The sequence below is a fragment of the Atractosteus spatula genome, chromosome 21 (genome assembly GCF_055471065.1).
Source record: "Atractosteus spatula isolate fAtrSpa1 chromosome 21, fAtrSpa1.hap1, whole genome shotgun sequence".
Taxonomy (NCBI): domain Eukaryota; kingdom Metazoa; phylum Chordata; class Actinopteri; order Semionotiformes; family Lepisosteidae; genus Atractosteus; species Atractosteus spatula.
Window position 1 is genome coordinate 2,037,941 of NC_142726.1, and position 25,357 is coordinate 2,063,297.

General features: G+C 43.8%; 1 protein-coding gene across 1 annotated transcript; it reads right to left on the reverse strand.

The window, feature by feature from the left end:
- Nucleotides 1-229: 229 nt before the first annotated feature.
- On the reverse strand, nt 230-24,828 carry tdrd12 (tudor domain containing 12). The gene is made up of 36 exons (XM_088939049.1): nt 24,802-24,828; nt 24,467-24,631; nt 23,725-23,861; nt 22,571-22,690; nt 22,283-22,338; nt 21,893-21,978; nt 20,693-20,843; nt 19,944-20,035; nt 19,419-19,528; nt 18,675-18,740; nt 17,609-17,666; nt 17,360-17,481; nt 16,151-16,198; nt 15,361-15,438; nt 15,139-15,199; nt 14,816-14,923; nt 14,278-14,463; nt 13,250-13,403; nt 12,850-12,977; nt 12,042-12,233; nt 11,500-11,628; nt 10,177-10,294; nt 9,778-9,917; nt 9,325-9,542; nt 9,077-9,158; nt 7,237-7,418; nt 6,658-6,865; nt 6,421-6,513; nt 5,947-6,119; nt 5,509-5,610; nt 4,467-4,525; nt 4,052-4,100; nt 3,543-3,656; nt 2,506-2,659; nt 1,901-1,967; nt 230-312 (listed from the first exon to the last, which is right to left on the reverse strand). Exons 1-36 carry the CDS (start codon nt 24,823-24,825, stop codon nt 230-232), a joined length of 4,113 nt encoding a protein of 1,370 aa, XP_088795175.1. The 5' UTR covers nt 24,826-24,828.
- Nucleotides 24,829-25,357: the final 529 nt, after the last annotated feature.

Genomic DNA, 25,357 nt, shown 5'->3' on the forward strand with positions numbered 1-25,357 from the left:
ACAAGACGCCAGCCCCTAGAAGACCAACCGAGAGGAACGATTCAGGACAGCCAGCGACTCCTTGGCCACCATGCCTGCGGGTGGGAGCGAGAAACTGGAGACCCTAAGAAAAACGGAGAACAAGGAAACTCCATCCAGGAAGTAGTCCAAGAACAGGAAGAGAAGTGAAGAGTGGACTGGGGGAGCAGCTCGCCCTCAGACCCGAGACGGCAGAGCAGCTCCCAGGCCCTCAGTCGCTCTCGCTGTCCGAGTACACGTAGCTTCCTTCCTCCAGAGGCACCGCCGAAAAATATTTGGTCTCCGTACTGCAACCTAGAAACAGAAAAACACATGCTTGTGATATTTCCTGGGGTCTGCGGCCCCACATGACCTGCTGGGTCAGCTGGAACAAAAACCAACACTCAACTCTAAAGAAATATATTTGAAAGTTGGGAGATTTTAAGTTAACTTAAAGAAACAGTGGTTGAAAGTTAGGTCAACTGCCAAAATACTTAAGAGTTGGGAAAACTACAGAACACACATCGGTCCTATTAATAGGTTAATTAAGGGTTCAGCTCTGTAACTGAGCAAACAGCAGCTACGAGAGCCTCCAGGAGCAGGGCTGTGAACCTGCCTCAAACTACACAGTACATTAAATACCTTGAATGAGGTATCTCATTCCCCTACAGTAAAAGAAGCCTTTTAAACCCACTCAATAGAAAATTGGACCATAAAACAAACAAAAATCAGATATAGCTGAAAGCATCCTCTCATGTAATAGTCACACACCTAAGCTGACCTTCGAGAAAAAGGGTTAGTGATCGCAATCTCCACTGGTGGCTATCTATTCCTGATTTCAAGTCACAAATGCATTAGTGTACTAGCAACGGGTATAGAAATGTCAAATGAATAAATGAATATGATAATGTACACTTATTGAACAAACTCAGCAGACGGTTCTTCTGGTGCCAGACAGAAAAGGCTAAGTACATGCCTTTATAACCGTTCTGTGAAGTCCCAGACCTGATCGATGTTCTATAGGAACTGCAAACCATCACTATCACAGTAATTAATGCCCAGCAGACATGCAGTCCCCTGGCTTACTGCCTGGAAAAATCACCAGACTGACCTTTTTTTTTTGCATTCCACATTCATTAATTGACAATTAAGTTACTCTAGAAACAGGGAGGAGAAAAACCACAGACCAAGAGCTTGTTTAAACTGGAAAATCTCCACAACATTTAACACAGATAATAAATCACAACATACAACCTCCCCCTGGTCAATCTTAGGTGGTCACTGCATAGGCAAGGAGATTATAAATTTAAACTTTCTCTCAAAGGATCCCAAAAGGGTTTTACAAACAGGAGGGGACCCACTTCATCCCCCACTTAGGTGCAGGAGCCACCAGTGAGAGCCACCTTAAACCGCCACCAGCCCCACTACTCAGCAGATCAGATTGAGAAGTGAGGGTCTGCCTCAAAACCCATATTAGGAGGGGACCCACAGGCAGGCCCAACTGTACAAGCTCACAGTGGAGCTCGGCCAGGACACTGGGGTTAACACCCCTCCTCTTTCAAACAGCACCATGGGATGTTTAATGCCTAAGCAATCAGAACCTGGGTTTGAAACCTCATCCAAAGCCATGCGGGTCACCTGGAAACTTCGGTTCTGAAGGAAGACAATAGTCTAAGGAGATTCATTCCACTCCTGAACCAGTAAGAGGTCTTTAAGATTTGACTTCTATGATTAAGTGGAGTGCTTAGGCGTATAAGCACCTTGTTTCTCTGTAAAACAAGCCCAATGTAGTGCATTCATGCCTGCAGTTTCCTTGTACTGAGAGACATCAGTGCACACACTATGTGTAGTGATGATACACAGCTGTTCAATAATGAAATAAAGATACTCTAAAAAACCTCACCACTGACAAGATTATCTTCATCTTCAGAGTCAACGAAGTGTTCGAAGTCCAAGCTAACGAAAGCGTTCTGTTGGAGGAATTACAATGATGATTCCCAGAAAATATGCAATTGAATACATACATCAACATAAAGAGAAGATATAAAATCCATCCATCAATTTCCTAACCACTTCGTCCAATGCATGTCAGTGGGGGAGCCGGAGCCTATCCCAGCAAGCAACGGGCACAAGGCAGGACAGACCCTGTACAGGACTCTGGTCCACTGTAGGGCACACACACTCAGACTAGCGCCAATTTCCCCAGAAGCCAATTAACCTACCAGAGTGACTTTGGAGAACATACAAAATCCACACAGACAGCACCTCAGGTCTGGAACTGATCCCAGGACCACAGTGCCATGGTGCTGCCCAACGATTTAAAGCATACACAGTATTTTTATAATTGATCATTCTGTCCTTTGGTTTAGGAATTAGAGTATTTGATTAGCAGTAGGGCTACATGTTCTAATGGCTTGCAGACTTCTACTGTAAAAGATCTGTGGAAAAAAAAGATTATAAAAATAATTAAAAGACTGGTATTATAGCAAGATCCTGCAAAAAACTTACTTTGCGTTTCAGAAGCTTTGGCCATTCTCCTTTGCTTTCCTTGAGGAGTGTCATCACTGGTTCGTTGCACTTGATATCTACAGAGCACTTGTCTTCAACAACATTGCCATAAAGTTCCAAGTCTGCATAATAGTATTTGTCATCGACACAGGCACTGGAAAGGATTTAAAAAAATTACTAGACCCTTCTTAAGAAATGCAAGATTAAATAATAGTCTTTGTGTGACTATTCATTGGAAAAAAAACTTCCATATAAAATGTATTAAAAAACACAATGCATCATTTATGGGCCTATGACTCTAAGGCAAAAAAACTGCTAAAACCTCAGTAATGCTGGATTCTCATGCAAAAAGGCAACAATTGTGGCCTTTGATATTTTAAAGGGCAGGAAGGAAAGTGAATTTAAAAAACCTAATCAAGAAATAATTTAATTTTACCATAAAGCGCACCACTTGCACTAAGCAAGCTGAAGGCCAGATGCCAGCAGTGGCCTCCCGATCTTACAAAGGGCAGCAAATTTTGTACAGTGCAGACGCTCCAATTACAAAAAACGATCTTACAAATGACTCGCTGAAATCGTTTTGCATTTTGACATTTTTTCCTTCAAGTAAACCCAACCTTGAGTTTTAAAAGACGAAGTTTTGAGATTTAAAAACCTAAAGAGATCTACTCAATACCCAAATCTGTCCCACAAACTAGAAACAACTCACAATACTGCCGGTACATGTGAGCTCCTGTCTAGGTACAGCATGTTCTTCGTGCTCGTGGATATGCTGGAATGACTTCTAAAGGAAACCACCCCTTTCGAAAACTGTATGACAGTTTTATCACCATTAAAAGATCTTAACACACATTACCACCCCCCCCAGATTAGATTTCATGCTGAAACCTGTTTAATTAATGCCACCCCTCCATGATTTATCACAATCAATATGTATTTGTTTTCGATTTAAAATCGAACTCTTAAATTCCATTTCACAGTTTTTCATAGCAGGATGGGCAAAAACACCAGACCACAACAAGCAATTGTAAATGTACCTGTATGTCACTTTGTCATGATGAAATGTATACTGCTGTGCTCTTGGATTTAGGAGCTTAAACTTTAACGTAACAGAATCCTCTCTCTGAAACCATTTAATTTCTGGATGAAGTCTACAAGAGACAGAAAAGTTAAACAATTGGCAACTGAACCTAAGGTTACCGATGTATAGCTTTTATCATTTGCATGCAGCTTTTGAAAAAACAAGCCTTTTCATTTTAGACAGAAATGTGGTGTGTATCCACAGATTCATTTAGTAATACCACTTGTTCCAACTGATTTGTCATGGTAAAGTTTTGACTAGAATCTAGCATGGACATCGGTTTTGAGTTGTATTAATAAAACAAAGGCATGAGATCTTCAATGATCAAGCTAAAAACATTTAGTAAGAGGGACAGGATGCTCACACTGTAACTAAAAATCACCAATCACTCCAAAACAGCATACCCAAAATAAGCACACTGTTTTTATAAAGCAAATCAAGGCACTAAAAAAAAATTTTGAATACCGTTTGTTAGGTGCAACATCTTGGAGAACATGGCTTGTTTGCAGCAGACCTATATATTTAGAAATTAGGCGGGAAAAGGTTGATTTGTAAAACTTTAAGAGGTAAAAAAAAGACTGCAAAGACAATAGGAGGAAACTGCACAATAATATAGGCTTAATCAATGAAGTGATATTTGGACAGATTTCAAACCAACTTCTATTGATTACACTTTACTCTGGCCAATAACTGATTTGCTTTTAATATGACAGCACAACTGGCAGGACTGTCATGTTATTTATTCCAGAAGTGATTTATAACCAAGGTAAAAAAAAAATCAGTGAGTTTTAACATGACAATATTAGATTGCGTCATCTATGTTCCTAAAAAATCCAAACAGGAGGGGTTAACCCCTGGGTCCAGGTCCAAACTGCCTTACCATTCTCCACACGGAGATCCTGGAGAGCCCGGACAGAGTTGCCTCTTTGTAGATGCACACTGCCGAGAGATCCACAGCAAGGTTAGGAGATCGCACTCGCCTTATCGTTCCTTTCTGCTATTTACTGTGAACTATCCAGTCAGGTTTCCAAGACAACGGTCAGGATGAAACCACAACTGGCAGCAAACCCACCACCCACCCCGTCAAGCTCCCGCGCCGCGCAGTGGAACTGAATGGGGAGAAGCTCTTATTCTTTCAGCTACAGCCACCTAGAGATTTCAAATCACATTTTAGAATCGAAACCTGCAATGTTTATCATAAAGAACGATCAACAAGTATTAAACAAATTATTCAGTTCAACTGAGGGTTTAATTGAGGAGCAGAGGACTCAGCTGGAGTTAATTCAGACATTGGGATGGCCAAAAAAAACCGTTTCATAAACTGAGGAAAAGCAGGCAACACAGAAGCCGTGTTATCAATAAAAATATTTCAGCTCAGCAGCTGTTTTGTGGCAGCCCAATTCAGTCAGTGACAAGCATCTGATTAAAGAAGCTCAGTCTTTAAAACGCAGTTTCATATGTCGCAGATAAAGGAAGCGAGGCTGTTCATCATCAATCAGACGTGAAGCGTGTACAAAACGTCTGTTAGGAACTGTTCAAGACATTTCACAGTAATTGTAAACTGTTTTTGCATGAGCTGTTTTAGAAACAATGGGGAATTCTGCCTGACAGTTCTGCATTTTGTTTCTGCACCACAGGTGGTGCTGATAAGCTTAGTGGGGGGGAGGGGGGGGGGAATCTGCATCACTTCCATTGTGAGTAATGTATCCACATTATTTCTGTACTGGCACCTTTCAGCAGGCTTCCTCAGGAACCCACGCCCCCCCCTGAAGTTTGTGGGTCCCCTTTACACAACGAACATCTACACCCAATAGAGGACTGTGGGAAAGCTATTTTAGACACACACAGCAGAAGAAACAGGAGCTGGACTGCCCAGTCCGTGCTCTTGGAAGATGAGCGTTTTGGGAGGAAGGAACACGTACCCCTCCCCTGGGCCTTCCAGTCCCTCCTGAGAGCAGGGCTCAGGGATGTCGGGTGACCCCTCGTCGACCCCTTCCTCCAGGACCTGCGGAGCGGACTGCGGCCTGACCAACACAAAGCAGACAAGGGGGGGGAAGCCTCCTGTTAGGATTCTGCTGGCAAAGCAGCCCTCATTTGTCAGACTTGGTAAGGATCTTACCAAGCTAAGGATGGTAACACATCCTTCTGTTATGTGTCTTGTCAGATCCTTAGCTGTTTGTTATCACTATAGAATCATTTGTAAATGAGTTGGTAAAAAGTTTTACCAACTCAAGGCTGGACTGGCTGCCCACTGCGCGCTTCACCAGCAGCAGACCAATGAGGAAGCTCGGGGGGGGGGGGGGGGCATGGCAAGACTGGCTCGGGAAGTTCAGAAAAGCAGACCCTCCCCCGTCACTCACTGCATGGGCTGACCCGGCTGCTCGCGGACGGACAAGACTCGGTCTTGGCACATCCGTTTTAACCTCTCCAGGTGCTCTGGGTTGTCCACCCCCATTCCAGTAGCTAGAATTTCAGAGCGAAGGCTGTAGTCATTTACATGCATCTTCAATGCAGGAAGCCGCGTGACATGGACCTTTGAAAGAGCAGGGGAGAAACATGACTATTCTGCAACTGTTCAGTTTTATCAAATAGCATCTGCAAAAGACTATCAGTCATTGTCGTGAAGATTTACAACAGCCTTGATACTTCCAATCAAATTAAAGCCAAGAAAGCTGTTGCCACCTAATCCTTTGTACTTGCCTGCCCGTCACAGGCAGAAGGGTTTTACTGTCAACTGTGGAAGAAGACATGAACCAAGCTCAACCTTGCAACTGCAAGAATACAAGACTTCAGACTGCTTTCGACATAAGAATACAAATAAAATTAATACTTACCACCGGATCAACCCATACTGTTTTTTCCAGACACAGAGCAACTTTAGCTTCATGTTGAACACGTTTAATCTTCTGACTGATGCGTCTCGTCACCTAGACGCAAAGGCACATTAAATAAGGTTCTGCACAAGAATGTCTTTTCTGTACAAATTAAAAGCCCAACTAGTCTGACTAGCAAAGAATATGAACTACGCGAGAACAGGCTTCTCATGAAAACCTGCTTCCAGAAGGTCTTACCTTTGGGTGCCACTCCGCTTCACCATCTATGGGCTTCACACGGCACAAGATGAACTCCACTGCCTGGGGGGGCAGACTGTGAAACTGGCTGGGCAGCACCAGCAGCTGATGGGCTTTCACCTCCTCCGTCCTGCCCTCGTCTATGAACCTCACACAAACCCTGTAGAAGAGGCAGCCCGCCTTCTCGGGCAAGGACAGCACCTGTACCCTTTAAAACACATCAGAAGCACAAAAGAGGGTTAAGCTTAGAGGCTCAGAGGGCTAGAGCCATCACAGCTTCTACAACACGTATCTGCTCCATTGCAAAATAACCCTCTTTACTCCTGGCACTTACAAAAACCCAGAACACATTAACTGACGGCTTCCAAAACTGAACAGCTTAAGGTTCATTCCAGGCCGAAACCAACATGTCACTTTTTTTTTAACCTTCCAACACAGAATAAACCTTTACCTGTTCCTTTGTGGCCTACACATGCCAACGCAGCTCCCTACTCAAGCACCTGAAACTGAATATTTGGGACAAATTCTGATATCGAACCCACATTACTTCACACTTCAACTGCCTGAGGCATTTGTTACCTGTGTAAGACAGTCTCCTCTTGCACTCCATAGAGCCCACCCTTTTCCACATTCACTGCACTGCGCTTATGGTTCACATAGTACTCTGCCATCTCTGCTGCCAGTCTCTCGTAGCAATCGTCCTTCTTGCGCACTATCCGACCAAAGAAGCAGGAAGCACTCTCGATATGCAAGGGCAGAATCTGAAAGATATGAAGAGCACACCTGAAGTATTTAACACTGACATTTGAAGAGTCATCTCTGACTGACTGGAGCTGCAATAATAACTGGCAACCCTAAAAAAAAAGTACACGACTCATTTCATCACACCCTGATATAGACGAGTGCTTCAGCATTGCAGCAGTAGCAATAGATTCTCAAAGAGTGAAATAATTCTTCTTTACAATTTATATTAGAAGTCCATCACTCCTATGAAAACTCATGTGACACTCACAAATGTATCTAAAATGAACCTTTTTCCCCCCTGACATCTCCTTCTTGCCCTGGAGTGATTGAGATTGTGTGCACATCCAAGTCTAACCTCTTTTTCCCTTCCTTGTCCTCACCCTCTCAAAACCACCACCCTCCTCCTCCCATTCCGTCAAGAACCTTGGAATTATCCTCTGGTCCTCCCTCTTCTGCCAGCATTTCTATGTCACTTCCCTGGCTACTGTCCTCTTCCTAGCCCCTCTACTCCAAGATCTGGGACTATTCTGATGGCCCTTCACTCTCGTCACAGATTTTCTTGCACCTGCTAACCATCCTGTCCACATCATCCAAGACTCTGCTGGTCTTTCCCTCCCCGGTCTCCCACGACTAACCTACCTCAAATGGTTTAACCAAAAAAATATAAAACCAATTCTCATTTACTGCTTTCTCAATTCTCCCGAATGTCCAGATTATTGATCCCTATACACATGCCGACAAGCCTTGTCTGGAGGTACCTAGCATCTTTCCAGCTGGTCCTGCCATCTTCCTCCACTGGAAGAAACTCATGCCTTCAGTTGAGTTCGGGACAGTATGGGCACTTTGGGTTCAATCAAACTATTATTGCTCATACCACTATTATACTGCTAATGTACGTATACCATCATAATTTTGTACTATTGAAAATACTGTACTTGTGCACTATACAGTATACAAAATATAGATGAGCTGCCCTGGTAACAGCATTTGCTCGTGTCCATGTGTTGTACTATATAATCATGTTGGCACATTTCAGATTGTTGCTTATTAAACTGATGCAATCTAAATGCCTTCTAAAAACATCTCGAAGACAAATGCATGAACTGCTGCAGCATGCTGTATGCAGTATTAACAGTTTTAATAGGTCACCAGTGGCAGTGTCAGCAGCCGAGTTTAACTCCCTTTTACACACTGAACTGTGCTTTTCGGTTTATTAGCAGAACGAACAAAGCATGATGCATAACCAGTTAAAACTTACAGAGACTGACAAGTGTCATTCAATTGGCCACGCACGGAGAAGTGTAACAGCAGAATCTTGGAGGAAGTGGCAAAATGAACAAGTTTGTGCAACTACTCAAGGACCCACGCACTGTAAACCGAGACAAAAACTGGCTGCTCTACACTACACACACTGTTAGGTTTCTTGCTATTAGGAGACCTAAGAAATAATAATGCAATCCATATATTAATGAAAACTTTGATAAATTACTTCTAGTCTTTGTGCTCAAGTGAAGACACTCACATATTGCCTATATCTTGTAGAAATTGCAATACAAGAGAATATTTTCTCTATTTCTGATCAACTGATCTGTATTACCATTAACATGACAGTCAGAAAAGGGCATCTTACAATAACTCTTGTACAAGTCTACCAATCCTAAAAAAAAAAGCTCACCGTTATACATCCGGAGTCTGGGATCTGCGGGCCATCCAAGTCCGGGCTAAAGCTGTGACGGTCTGGACAAGTCCTTTCATTTCTCGAATGAAACACATGGAGTTAAGTTTTGCTTTTTATAAAAATAGGAGAAAAAATAAACATTTCAGCGCTCTATCCTGTCTATCCTCTTAAATTGAGAAATGGACAGAAGTAAAAAATAAATAAATATGTGAACACGAACAAGATGAAAACAATAAGGTTCCAACCTGCAAAAACCAAAGCATTTCAAAGAGCTGCAGAGTGGTCTTCTAGATTTCTGGTCCTCTCTTGCCTTCAACACCCCCTCGGCAAAGTGGACGAGCTCCGGTGGCACTACTGTCCCAGCACGCTCGAAATACCGCAGGACTCCCACCACATGCCCGGTGTTCCTCTCCGAGAGCAGCAGGATAGACTTGGTCTTCCGGGCCTGCTGCTCCACCGCGTCCTTTCAAACGGAAAGAAAACCCATCAAACACAGCAGCACAGAGCCTTTCAGTCAACTTCCTTAATCCCCGCACGGGCACCATTGGAAAAGGATCAGAAGCCTAGGAGCTGGTTATGAACTGGTTCTGCGGGGCAGAAGGAAAAAAACAAAAACGATACTCAGAAATAATGAAAAAAATGCCCCTAGCTAAAAAGGATCGCTCTGAAAAGATCAGGTGACAAAAAAACACTCATACCATTTCAGCTAGGTTCTGAAAGTGATCTGACATACAATGCAGCCGACTTCCAAACAGTTTTGAACACCTGGGAAACCCATAGTGCACCACACAGGTGGCATCTGTAATCCCCAGGGCGTTTATGCACTCATTGGTCAAAACTAAAAGACAAAAATCAGAAAGTACACAGCCATTAAATACAACAATAATTAAGCTATGATACAAACTAAGTTCCTCTACAGCAAGCGTATGAAAAATAGTTCAAGATAAGCGGGTCTAAACAAGCTACTGTAACTGTATATAAAGCTCCTAGAGAAGAATGCATGCAGAATTTTGCAGCTACTTTAGAAGTATAAAATAAAGGAGATGCTTTAATTTTTAGAACATTTATATTAGAATTACAGAGAAACCTATATTCACCCAGAGCAACACTTGTCCCTGGAGAGATCTCCTTCCTCCACTGGTCAATGACAAAGTTAAACTCGTACGTCAGGCCCTGGTGAGCTTTCATGCAGAATGCCGACGTTCTACACACGGCCTGAGAATAAAAGCAAAACGTCCAGGGTAACTGGCAAATCCTGTTTATCATTACGGAAAAAAATGTTCTTGATCTGAAGTGAAATCAAATCTTGAAGAAATTCAGGTCTTTACGCCTATAGCTTGGATCGCCCACCCTGGAGTGCTGGTGTAGCCACAGGTTTCCAGTCTAGCTGAGCTCATAATGACTCGAGTCAGCTCTTTGGAATAACTGGACCTGTGAAAACAGTTTCCCCCAGCTTGTCAGGCACTGCTGCTTTAAAGTAACCTTGAAAACCCACAGAAGCACCAGCTCTCCAGGAGCAGAACTGGGGATTCCTGACCCGCAGTGGGACAGAAAAAAGAATCCTTATTTTTGAGGGAATATCCAAAATGTTATTGTACACATGACTTCATTTATTAATGTAAAACCTTGGCCAGGGTTTCATTACTCCTTTAGGAGCCTGCCAAGTATGCAAATCCTACATCCCCTTTCATGGTCAAGATCTCTGACAAGGTTTTTAAAGCATCAGTGTTTCTTCCCAAACATTTCTTCTGTATCTGCGTAAACATCATGGGAAGATGGAACGTTCCCATGGATGCTGGATTGCCTGCCTGCCAAAAGTTGGAAATGCTGAAATGGCAAACACACAGGGATTTATTTTGTTTAAAAAGGCATCACACACAAGGTTATGATTGGATTCCTTGTTGTGCAATGGAGGAATCCCCTAATGAAGGCCAAACGGCACCAAAGAAATTGGAAGGGCCCCAGTTTTGAAGTCACACAAACACTATGCTCCAGCACACAGCCTGGACACATCAGCCAGTGCCCATGACTGATGGGACACTAACTGCAGGACACTGTCTAGCTCATTGCAAACACAGAGGCAGGAACAGGCAGCTTGCAATCCAGCACATCTGACACTTTTGTCACATCAGCATCTTCTAACCTGAGAAATGCATCCATCGAGATCATGAAATCACCACCGCGGGTGAAGTGGCAGCAGAGAACCCAAGCAACAAAGTGGCACATGACAGTAGATCGAGAGAGGAAATGAAATGCTGATCATTTTAATACCCACTGTCAAAATCAGGACTATAAACTTTCATTTTAAGCCACAAGTCCTTGACATTCTCTGAGTAACCGAGCCAAAATATTAAGAACTCTGTAGAATGAACTGCGTTACTTCCTAAACGCATTCTTTTTAATAACCTCAGGCATTTTACCTTATACACATGTTCCACTTCTTCGACGGAGTCAGCAAAGATTAAGATCTTTTGAGGAACATCAGGAACAAAGTCCAAGGTGCTGAGCATCACACTGAGCTTATAACAGTCCAGACAGAGCAGGATCACCTGTTTCAGACACAACATCACTTTCCATAAGCATGAGAGAAATTCTGCTGCATCACAATGACAATTTGTCAGTGCATCAAAATATTTCCATGAGTGGATGTGCGCTGTATAAAGTGCAGCAGAAACCTGGCCTTCAAGTCTAGGTTGAAAAGTGAGAAAAAAAATAAAGCAACCTTAAATTAACCATTCTGTACACAAAAAAAGATTCAACTGCACCTCTGCCAGATATTGGACAATTTAATCCATTCCATACATGATACAGATTGAAAACAAGTTTCTCTAAAGCTCCACGAATCTGTGCCAAGTGCTTGTTTTCAACACTATGGGACAGTGAAGGAAAGAGGCACAAACAGCTTGCTTGCCATCCCTGTTTAACTGCAAAGGCACTGCAACCCCATTCCTATGGCACTCACCTGCTGCACATTCCCATACAGGGCAGCCTCCTCCCTTGCTGTAAGGATAATGGAGGGGTTGCTCATGTGCTCTCTCACCAGGCTCTCCATCTGCCTGCTCCACTGGCCTCCGACAGCGATGAGCTGGTGGGGAACCACGCCCCACTCTTTGTATGCCAAGATCTTTTTGAAATGCTGCAGGACTGCGGACATCTGCAAAACAAAAAACATGCCCACCAGTTTAGTTATGCTTACAGGAGAGGAGACATTAGCTGAAATGAGGAAATGTATCCGTTTTCTAACCACTTCTTCCAATTCGGAGCCCGCCCCAGCAAGCAACAGGAGCAAAGCAGGATACTCCCTGGATGGGACAGCGGGCCATGGCAGGAAACAAAGAAATATGCATTTGAAACAAAAGCTGGATACTTGGTTTTTAGTTTTAGAACCAATCTGCTCTGTAAGCCTAAGTTTGTTTGCTGCAAAGGTTGTTAACTTCTTTTCACTTGGAAAATCAACAAAACATAATTTGGCCAGGGGTGCCCAAACTTTTGCATAAAACTAAGTAACTTTTTTTCGGAAAGCTCTCCGTGAGCTGGAAAACACTGCTGACAGGTTTTTGGCGACTCACAGAAGTTCAGAGTTATGTGCAGTGTAGAGCAGTAGGTGAACATAATTCAAGCACATGGCTTGCGTGGACATGAGAGCACCCTCCCTGCAAACACTGCAGCTCTGCTTTTGCTCACAAAAACGCTCAAGAGTGAACTGGGAGTGAAGAGTCCCAGTTAGGGACGTGGCTCAATTCAGAGTAGGGAGCACAGGGGGCACTCGCCTCTTCTGGGGCTCGAGAGAAGAGCACGTCAACCTCATCCAGGACGAGGTGGCACAGCCGGAGGAACTTGAAGCAGTGAAACTCCATCAGTCTGAGGAGGCCGAAGGGCGTGGTGACCACGATCAGGCCTGCACCGAGGGATTAACAGCATCATGAGAAGCAGAGAGGAGCACGCTTCAAGAGGAGGAGAACCTCTTTGAACAAACCCAGAAGGGTGCAAGGTCATTCCACTCTTAATTCAACTGAAAGGGGAAAGCTGGAGAGGTCTGACAATATAATGAAGAACCAAGCACAACAGAAACGATGGCTAGTCACATCCAATTTGTCGCAATGACACCTAAGCAAGGTAAACATTTACAGGCTAAAATGCCCAAAAAGGCAACAATCAAGGAAGTCTTACACGCTTTTTTAATCCTGGCAGCTTTTGCCTCTTCTTTCTGAAGTCCCACAAGGATCAGCATGGGATTCCAGGGCTGGCGCACACTGCACTCCTCCAGCGTGTCGAACACAAGCTGCGCCCTTTCCCATTCCGGGCACAGAATCACCGCTATGGGCTGCAACATAAGGAACACAGTCTGTTGAGCGTGAAGGATTAAACACTGACTGAACCACTGCACTTGTTCCAGCAGCTATCTCACCCCGCAGCTCACCACTGGCAGCCCACTGAAGCTCTGCAGGGGTGACCCTGGCCAGTACCTGGATGGGAGACTCCTGGGAAAGCTAAGGTTGCTGCTGGAAAAGGTGTTAATGGGGCCAGTAGGGGGAGCTCACTCTACAGTCTGTGTGGGTCCTAATGCCAAAATATGGTGACTGGGACACTGGACTATAAAAAAAGGTGCTGTCCTTCGGGTGAGATGTAAAACTGAGGTCCTGACTCTCTGTGGTCGTTAAAAATCCCAGGGGGTTTCTCAAAAAGAGTAGGGGTGTGATCCTGGCCAAATCTGCCATTGGTCTTTACCAATCATGGCCACCTAATAATCCCCATCTCTGAACTGGCTTCATCACTCTGCTCTCCTCCCCGCTGATAGCTAGCATGTGTGGGGAGCGGAATGGCGCACTATGGCTGCTGTTGCATCATCCAGGTCGGGCTGCACACTGTTGGTGGTGGGAAGCACTGTGTGGAGCGTTCAGGTCATCCATCCCTGAAAACGCCTCATGTTGTCGTCAAAGAGCTGAGGGAGATGAGCAGAAAATTCTTCCTGTAAATCTGCGCAGGAGGGTGGACATTAACCACCCTTGGGAGGCTGACCCTATGGAGGGAAACCTCTTTGGAAATCTTTGTCCCCAGAAGAAATTTGCAGAAGGATTCAAGTACCGGCTGGGGCCGTGCTGAAACGGCCTCATGCTGGCACATCTAGATTACCCTCAGACAGTTAAACCTGCGTATTTGAATGGGGTGTCGAATTGCTCAGCAGTGCAGGACATTACCCCATTGCTTGTTGTTGGTGCCGTGTGCACGGTGCACAACTGCATGAAGGTGAGTAAAGGAGGAATATAGACGAGAGGATCCTTCCAACTGCGGGATACGAGCAGGGTGTCGCCCCCCTGCGCCACAGCCGGCCAGCAGTACATCGCCGCCACGTCCGGGCCTGGGTATTTGCGCCTTGCAAGAGCCTGAAAGAAAGGCACGTTAAAAACAAAAAATCAGGTTTAATATGCCTCAGTCCAAAAGATTTTATACAGAAAAACCAAAATCACCAACAGATGAAGACTTAGAACATTACAAATAGTGAGCATCTGCAGATTAAGGAACCAGTAAAATCAAAACGGCTTCATTCAAGGGTTAAAGTTCTCTTAATTGATCAACAACCTGTTACGTGTTCCCCACCTTTAAGAAGCACAGGAAATGTTCAGCAAAGTAGGAACAAGTAGCTTTTTCTAGAATAATCCAACATGTCCATTAAAACATTTCTGAACCATGGCTTTTCAGGCACATGGGAAATTCAGAGCCGTGTCCGCACCCCACCTCTCTCAGGCCGGGAGTCAGGAGCGCCTTCGCCAGACTCCTGCAGGGGCTGATGGGCAGGGGCGAATGCACCAGCGCTCCACTCTCGCTGGGATCGCAATGGAGGCTCTGGGGAGGGAAAAAACCCCACACAATTCCTTCCGTAACCAGTATTTACAGCTAAACATTCAATTTTGGAAGGATGTAAGAATTTCTGTGCATAGAAAATCTAAAGCACCAAAGGCAACAAGACTTTGAGCTGTACCACAGAACATCAAGCTGCAACCAGTATGTTGATTTTCAATTACAGAACAAAGACGAGGCTTCCCCAGTTGTGCCCTTACCATAGGGTCCTCCGATTCACTTCCTGAGTTCAGAGGATCGGGGTTCAAGAACTGCAACAGCCTGCCAAAACAGACATTAGTAAGGAAACTTAGTATGCCCCTTCACACATTTCTGTAATGTTCCTATTTTTTAAAATAACAATCAAGGCTCAAGTTCTATAGCAAGCATGAAGAAAACATGTAAAAATACAAAAAACGTTATATAAGCAGTCATAAACCTACCTAGCACAGGCAAGTTCATCCAAGTCCTGCTGCCTTGTGTCAGCTGATCCCTGCCTTATCTCTGCACTGAGGGCAACACTGCAGACGGAACAAAATATTTATCTTGAAATAAACTGCTTCTGCGAGAGACTCCATTACATCTGTTGGGAATTTCTGAATTTTGCATAAGGAACAAATCTCTTAAATTCAAAACCTTAAAGGGCTGGATTTTTGGCATATGTGAAGAGAACATCCAGAGATGAAAAAATAAACCATTAAAACAAAGACCAAAATACCCACTGCACATTTAAACTACAGAGCACCCTGAAAAACGAAGTTCTTTTTCTAGGAAAAAGAAACGTTTCATTATACTCCTTACATGCACGATGAGGATCACTGCTCTAATGACTTCTTTATACAACATTAACATCAACATCCAAAATAAACAGCAGCACAACACGGGCTCTTAATTAAAATCAATTCCAAAGTTTAATTCTTTTAAAGAGCTAGTACAAACTGGAGAGAATGTTACCATTACATTCAGTTATAATTATATGCTCTCAAACACCCCTTACTTTCTAAACTGCAATTTAATTTGTTTCATGCGTTATTAAAATAAAGGTCCATTCCACACTGAAATTTAGCCACACCCCCAAGTAAACTAACATTCAAAATTTTTCCTTTCTGCTTCTCAGTTTAGAATTCACCTTTACCGGTTCCTTTACAGCCAACACATACAGTACAGACGGATTCCCACTCGAACCATTGGGGAAAAAAAGCTTCCCTGCTCAGAAGCTGAAAAAAAAATTACCTTGACTGAAAACAATAGAGCTCAGCTTCTGGACTATCTTCCTCAGTACTGTGAAAACAAACTTTAGGGTTTCATAGTCTGACACAAAGATCATTTCTGCAATGCAGCCATCATCTTTAATCACCAAAGCTGCATTTACAAAGGATACACTCAGACTTTCCCCCGTGTTCAGTGCTATCAGCTGAGCACAAGAAAACTCTCAAGTATACTGTAACCTCCAGATTTATTCCTACCCTTGATGAAAATTAAGTTACTGTAATCTTAATAGCACTGCACAGAGCAAAGCTATATTTCCTATAATTAGTCAAGAAAGCATGAGGGCCACACCTGTTGCTTGAATTTTGTAAATTGTAGATTGCACTGACAAGACACATCCTACAATGCGTTACGAGATTCTGCCAAACCCGAAGGAGACATTGACTTTCCCCTTCAGGCATAGTTATTCTAAGTTCTTTTGTGTATGTACGTTTTGGGTAGAAACACCAGAATGTCAATTTTCGTCCAAGCTTCAGTTTCTTGGCAGAGAGAACCAAGTGTTAAGCCACAACATCCTGGCAGGTGTTGGAGTTCATGATTCTCCCCCCAGTCTGCTGCCGAGTGGCAGGGCTGTCACTACAGCACTAGCTTTATAGTTGGCAATCACAGATACAACCAGAAAAAGGGGCAGAATCGGCTTTTTATGGTTTCTTGTACAGCCACCCCCACTGTTGCATGTCAAGAGTCAAGAGTCAAGAACGCCTTCGGCAGGGTCCTGCAGGGACTGATGAGCCGGGGCGAAGGCCAGCAATCTCCAGAGAGAGACTGACCTCACTTCGACGACGAAGCCCACGACTGACTGATTGGCATCAGCTTCCTCTGCTCCCCAGGGAAAACAGGAAACCTTTGGTGGGCTCTACATTGGAAGCCCTGGAGCAACGAGCACATGACTGTCAATTGGCTCTCAATGGATTTTATTCAAAGGAATTTTTAGAAGCGGGAATAAAGGGGACCCTTGGTTTTTTTCAGAATTCAATGATGATAAATAACTTTGCTCTGTACAATGCTATTATGATTACAGTATAACTATTAGAATTTAAGTCCCATCCATATCTCATGGTATGGTGTTAAGTTCTTATTTTTTCTAGTAGTATAAAGAAATCTAGAGGGCAATGAATAGTTATCTGTATACTTATGTAAAAATGGCATCTGTGCAATGAAATGTAGTCCTACCGCGCGTCACACTCTTCTGTTCCACCGTTCTTCACTCTCTCTGGGGCCACACTAATCACATCGGGGTTGTGAGCATGCCCAGTCCTGTCCCCTGCACTTTCCTGAGAAACATCCTGGGCAACCTGCAAAAACAATTAAAAACTGCTCCCACTTGTGTCTAACTGCGTCATTTGAAATAACTGTGCACATCCACAAACACATACAGAGGGTGCAAACAGTCAGCCTGCAGTCAACCGAAAGACATCTTACCTCCTGAACTACCCGTTTGCTTCCTACATTCTCCTCAGGATTCAAAAACTTCAGCAGCCTGTTGGTATGAGTGCAGTCAGATTAAAACTCAACATATAAGCAATCAGTCGTATCATCGCTATATAATAGATCAAAGCATGACCCCTGGGACAGCAGTGCCTCAGGTCTCCACAGCGCTCCCTGTCCTGGCTGTGGTGTTACTGCAGCCGCACTGCAGCAGAATCCCAGTCAGTGTCGTGTGCGCAGGCCAGACAGCAGCACCTAGGGCACACTGGGCGTCCTGCTGCCACTTGTGACAAAGGCGGGAAACACTGAAGACAGTGCCAGCGAGCGTTACTGTCCAGCCAGGGGCGCGTCTATTAACGCCCTCCCCCCTGGGAGGGGTCCCAGCCCAGCCTGTCCTGAGAGGCGCAGGTCCTCGTCCGTCAGGCTGGAGCAGGGACAGCAGACAGTGGTTAATCCTGGCAAATTCTTACAATGCATCGGTGCACAGCAACATTTTATGCATTTCTTGTTTCACTACAATTTAAAAGTCTCCCTTCTGTGATGAAAATATCTGTACTGCCAATACCGATACCCCAGTGAAGCCCTTGCATGTAAGAAATAGCACATCTCCACAGAATCCCATCAGCACTAATTGAGGCAGCAATGAACAAATCATCAGAGTTATGCAAAGCACTGTTCTCAGGGGTTTTTATGCTAAGTGAGTAAACTGGCTTCTTCAATACAGTTTAGAAATTGTGCCAGCTTGTTAAATTTGCTGCCGGTATCAAGACCACTACAGAAAGCATCTCTTTCTTGGCTTAGCTTAAAAGGTAAATAGTGTCAGAACACCCTTTAATCAAAGAGAGTTAGAATGATGCAATTTTACATTTCTCTCACTTCTTGGCATTTATTGGAGGCAAAAAAAAATAGATCCCTTAGATAAGTATTTATAGAATAAAAGGGCAAGTTTTTGAACAGGGAAGAAGAATCTTTTCAGGGTCCCAACAGGCTCCAACAAGGATGCATTTCCATTGCGTGTCGCACAGAACGGCCCGATGCTCATCTGCAAATCCTGACTCACCTGCTACAGTCAAGCTCGCCGGCTGACGCTTGTGCCAGCAAAGAGCTGGTCTCAACATTTCTACGACTCAAGGGACAAAAGCAGAGTGCAATTAATGAATCTGGTACCAATGACAAAATAGGCACAGAAACACACTGAAAGGGCTCTAGAGCATGCCCTATTAAATATTTCAAAGCAACATGTGCATATCAAGAACCCCACCCCTTCGTAACCTTTAAAAGTGCATATTAAAAGTGCTCCACAATAAGACACTCATTTGTAAAAAAACTGAATTGGAGGGGAAAAAAAGGCCACAAGTGGGGCAAAAACTGCACAAACATACACAACTATGGCACTGACCTTTACATGCAAAGGCTCCATCTAAGTGGTTTGCATCTTTGAGACACATTAGAGATGTATTTATCAGGAGTTTAATAAAAACATTGTTAAAAATAACAAGGAGAGGTTGTTTAATGCAGTGAAGAAAAACATTAATCCATGGCTGTTATGCTTCACAACATAAGGAGGTTACAAATGAGGAAGCCCTTGAAGCTACCGAGTGTTTTCTAGATGCTTACTGATGAGAGGTTCTCTCCCGGCTGTTTCATGTTATTGCCTTTAGTGGATACTCCAGACACACCGCTCTGTAAGAAATGCTTCCTGTCCTAGTCACACTCCCAGTGTGCCGCCCTCTGCATGTTTCAGGGCTGAACACAAGAATAATCGGGCACAACACACTCTCTCTACAGAAGCCGGCGGCCCTACTTTTTGTCTTGCAGTTCTTCTGCTGCATCTGCTGCTCCCAAGTCACACACAGCAGCACCTCTCTGTGCCACCATCGCCACATCCCCTCGGGCTTCCTTCATTACACCGGTCTGCGAAAGCACACAGGACGGTATATTGACAGCTGTTAGCACCGTTCTACAAAGAACATACTGTAGCAATAAAATAGGACCTTAACTATAACTTTTCTCCTATCAATTATAAAACACCCTCAGATCAAAGTATAGTCTTCTGTACAGCATTTATATTGACATTTATCTTCAAGACTGATACATTCAAGCATCTTCTGAAAACAGTAAATTGTTTGAAATAAGAGTATGGTAGCTGAAAATGTGTTAAATATCAATTAGCTTTTAAATATATTCAGTGACAGCACAAAATAATGTCATTCAGATTTTATATCTCCTGTCGGCTTGTAGTTTTGAACCATTACACAGATTGGTGGATAGCTAATTGTGACACAGGTGCATTCAAAAACTTTTAAAACACCAATTTAGACCAACTTACCATAGAACCGATCTGTGTGCCAAGGCTATGATCACTTGTTTCAGGCTCTTTAAAATGAAGAGTTACATTAGACTTCACCACTCGGACCTCCTCTGCATCCATAGGTTTATTTTCAAGAGTAGAAGAGGAAAAAAAAAAAGGGATCAGAAAACGTAAGAATGACAGTCAAAGCTGCCCAAATCCGATTACCAGTGGTCTTGTCTTGCCCCTGCACTGATTAAAGACAAACAGCATGACTGAAGAACTCTAAAGTGTTTGTACCAGGACCTCATCACCCCTTCTCTTTCAAGGTTATACCTCAAGACTGGTCACATCTGCTAACCTTTTCTTTACACTACATGTCAATACAAAATGCATACAGAAATAGAACAGATTTTCTTTAAAAAAAGAAAAACAAGACTGAGACAGTCCAGCAACTCTCATCAGACATCATTTAATTATTTTCCTCAAGTTTATGGCTATGCTCAAAGCTCATAAGCAGGGCTCAAAAGAGCCAGTTGCATGGTTCCCTTGGCTGTTTATAAGGGCACACCAGTGCCATTTTTAATGAAGAATTACAGTAGAATATACTCAACTCCTAAAAGACGGAGATCCACACGGCTCAAACGATCTAATGATTTGTTAAGCACTAAAAGGCTACTACACACAAATTTATACTTGCGTTATTTATGTAGTGTTAACACTAAAATTAGGTTTTGGAACATCAGCAGCAACCTGAACACGAGACCCAACAATCTACAGAATCTTACTCGGTGGAGCTTCATCTGAGCTCTTCGCTTGCAAAAGTGACGTTGCAGGAGTCCGATCAGCACTGCTGCCCTCAGGACCGGCTTGGAATTGTTCGATCGACGATGAGTAACATGCAAACTTTTCAGTCACCAGCACATCATTAACACATACCTGCAGAGGCCAATAATATACGCATAAAACAGTGATCAAGAACCTACATCCTTGGCGAACAATAAATGCACTTCTACATCTCGCCAGTTATAAGGATTAACTAGTGGCAGTGATTCACTGTAACTGAACCGTGCAAATGTGGCATAGTGTGGGTGCCGTGTATATTGCTCAAATAAACCTGCATCCACCTTGTGGGCTCACCCACGTGAAGGGAGAGGCTCAGTGTTCAGGTGTGACGCCAGTAAGAGCAGACTAGGCCTTGGCAATGGAGATCGGCAACAGGGGCATGGGAGGGCACTTCTCTGGCAGAGGAGCAGGTGAAACGGAAGGGAACAATGGCAACACCTACTGGGACAACAAGTGAGGAATGGTCTCCCAACATGAACCTGATCTGAGAGGTATTAGACTCTAGCTATTAGTTATGGACCATCATGAGAAGTGGCTGATGAGCAAATTAACTGTCGTACAGCCGGACCTAAAGCCACAAGCTCTGAACACTCTGGTGACGAACCAGAAGGGCAAGACTGCAGAAAGAAGTTTCTGCCACAAAGGCTGCTCAAAATATTTTCCTCTAAATGGCAGGAAGCTCGGCTATCAGAGAGAGCCACGGAGCAGAGTGGTTGCTGGTGGAGCAGGTATGGAGGACTCTCCCCCCCCAGGAGGATTTTGAGAAGCCCTCTACAGGGCTCATGTCCCCCTGGGTAGAGACCTCAAGGTCATCCCAGGAACGCTGGAATGGCAGCATCACTTGGACAACCTGGGAATCCCCAAGGAGGCAAACCGAGGAAAACGATGTCCGGTCCTCCTTTCCGGAATGCTGCCAATACAACCCTCAGCAGCGCAAGAGGAATCAACAAGAAAAGAACAGATAGATGCAGCTAAAAAAAAAAGTATACCTCTGAATTCACTGAGCGATTCAAAAACCAAAACGTTAAAGCTTGTGACGTTTCAGTCCAGGAGACTGAACAGGCCATGGAGGGATGCTTAACGCTGTCACACTGTTAATTCTTTCAGGACGTTCACCCAGGCGGGCAACAGGCCAGGCTCACCTTCATCTTCTCTATTGTCAGGTACAGCTCGACCTCAAGACAGTTCCCCTCAACACCACACAGCACAGCCTGGGCGAGAGTGGACGCTTCAGAGAGAAAGTGGTAGAGGGAGTTAAAACCCAGTATTTTCTTTAGCTAGCTAGGGCAAAAATGGCATCTCATCCCTCTTATCTCATTCATCTCTATGCTACTTTGGCTCTTTGCAGAGCATTTATCATAGTTACTAAATTAGACCAATATAAATCCTTAAAAGTTTGTGAGAAGTTTTGGTGCCCTGCTGAAAATCAATAACCTCAAAAAAATCTGAACAAAGACTGAATGCAACTAGAAAGCAGTGGGAAAGAAACTCAAGATGGTAAACTGTGAAAATGTGCTGCCAAAATAAAATACCTTGGACAAGTTTATTGAAATAGATCACAGAAGAAACATCCCAGAAGTTCTTAGGTCTGAAAGACAAATGTTCATACTTGTTTGGTCAGGTCAGTGAGAAAAAAAATTAATTATACATGAAAAGAAACTTCCAGTGATTACATTTTCCAGCTGTTCATACTATTTAGGAGACACTAGAGTTCCAGGGAAAAATCCTAACTGCTCCAAGGGTATTTTTAGTAAATGGTATAAATCTGTAAAGATACACACATGCACAGACAATAGTTACAAATAAGAAAATGTTATTACACAAATTTAGTTTCTTCCCGTAAGAGGTCAACACGCAGAGCCAATGGGTGGATATGAGCAAGACTGAACTTCTGTGCCAGGAAAGGCAGCTGGAAGAACTTCTCCAAAGGTATCCGGACTCTAAAAGAGAAATTAACATTACTGGTGCACTTTCCTTACCTGCATAAAGGTGCCATAAAGGTGACTTACTTTAGCAGCCCCAGTGACTAACCCTAACCCATATATACAGTAGGTTTTGTGGAATAACCAAACTGCAGTGCTGCAGATTCACTGGGGAATCTCATGTGGTGCGAGTCATGTTTTTCAAGTCTGAGAAACAAAGAGGGAGGGCCTGACCAAGGGCTCCGTGTTTCACTGTCTGATTCCTGCCAGGGTCAGACGACTATCCATGTCGAAGCAGACTCAACACTGGAATAAGATTAAACTATTAGAGATATTGTGCTCGGGCCAGTGACATGTGTAGGTGGAGGGAGGCAGCACTGTGCTCAACGTGCTGCAACATTAATATTTATGGAAGTCTTTTTTAGGAAACAATGGCTTAAACTTTCAACTTGTTTCACTAGTCAGTTCTGAGTGTCAAAAATAATCCACTTCAAGGGTACATTTTTCAGCTACTTCAGCATACAAAAACCTTATCCAGCCTCTCCTGGGCTTCCTTTCCATTATTTGACTGTTATTCACAAAACAGCGCATACTAGCTGATCGTGTGATGAAGAACAGACACAGGTGGGAATGACTCCATCACTCTCGCTCACCAGGGTGAGCGTTTCCTTTGGTACAAGAAGGACCAACTACACATCCCTTCTGACCTCTTAAAAACCCATGTTCGGCTGTCTCCACCAAAAACCTGAGATCAGTTTAGTTCCTCATGACACCCAGTGGTGTGAAAACTGGAGTGTTCTGGGAATCCGTGGTTTAAGTGTCTTTGTAAATGACAGGAGTGGCGATAATGGACAGACTAACTGCAGAAATTCACCAGAAACCAGTAAAACAGAAATCTGCTTAGGTAACCAGAGGCAAAAGACCCAGTGACATAAATTACTTCTTTCAAATTAAAAACAAAAAAGAACACTAACAATACCTTTAAATGGAGAACTGTTAGCATATCGACAGGTTAAAGAATGGCAGTTTTTAAGCTTAATTCAGCTACTCACTCATCCGCACTAACGATGATGTGCTTGGCATGGTCAACCAGGAAACACTGGACCCGCTGCCCCTCGGAGCTGAGGAAGAGACACTCCACAAAGGCCCTGCACCAGCTCTTCAGGCTAGGAGAGTACACCACACAGACCTGCAGCACACAGCACAGGGGATACCCGATGCATCACTTCCAGCCATGAACAGGCCAGCTGCGGTGACAGTGAATCATGTTAAATAAACCAATGACTTGTTTTATGCTTTATTGCGCTACGTAGCTGCATGGAATGGGGTTTGATGAGCACGTACAGCTCACTGATACAGCAAAGCATCAGAACAGAATCAATTCACGAAGTGAACATTTTCATTAGTTGCTTAGCGTTTCATTTTTTGTTTTAAATGAGCGGATTTTCCCAAATTCAGTGTAAAATAGTTAAAACATTGGCAAATGTTTTTATACATCCGTCTCGTTCTTAATACTGCTTTATTATTGAAGGGCAAGCAATTTCACAGCACCACTTAAGTCTAGCAGTTAAATCTACACACTAACCACTGAGGCGACATCTAGCTAAGCTGGTACTAAATAACTGGCTGGTCTACCTTAAACATGTTCACTGTTAATCACCTTTAGAAAGCCACAGTCACTGAACACATTGTAAACCTGTTTACACATTGTAAACGTGTGTTGATTAACTAGCAAATGATAGGAAGGAAGCGACCCTACACCCTACAGCATGAAGCACAACTCCCGCTCGTCACCTGTTCCTGCTCCAGCGACGGGGGTTTCAGCTGTTGCACGTCCAGCTTCACATTATGATAGAAGAGGTTCATCTCGTCCTGCAACTTCTCATGCACCTTTGGACTTTCTATAATAACCCCATCTCCCTTGAGAATCTTCCCCCAGAAGCAACCGGGATCCTCGATCTGCAGAGCACACACACACACAGAGTGCAGAATTTGACATCAAGCAGGGAAAATAGCCTCATGTGCATAGATGCCTGGAGCACCTGAGAGGAGCGACAGACCGACCCCTGAGGGAGGGATCACAAGACAGCCTGGCTCTGACTAAAAAGCTGAAAAGGATGAGCGAGTACCATTAGAATGGATATTTCCATCATTCTTTACGCAACGCTTCCTCCTGAAAAAAAAAAAAGATGAAAGGCAAATCAGAAAAAAAAGGCTATCTTACAAACATAGGAGACTTCCGGTCTCTTCAATCTGTCTAAAACAAGGGTGTTCAGCCCCACACATGGGGAGTCCCAGGGCCAGGTACTGTACACAAGTCCATATCATGGTAAGCTCACCTCCCCTTGTTTGGAGAAAGGAAAGACCAACTGCTAACAATCCAGAATCAAATCAAAAGGCTGCAGCTTGTAATAACACAGATCAGAATCCGGACATTTTTCATGCCATCTTCCCATTAGGGAAAAGAGCTGTGGTTCAATGACTTATGAACGTGGCCCAGAACGTATTCCGATTTTAATTCCAGCTGAGCTCCGAATTATTTAAATCGGAAGATATTGACTTTTCTAGACCTCAAGATTTCAAGCAATCTTTTAGAGCCTGCAGGATCTTCTGCTCTGCAGGCTGGACGCCCTTGTTTTCCCAACGCAGAATTAGTTGACAAGAGCCAAGGCATTTTGTGACTGC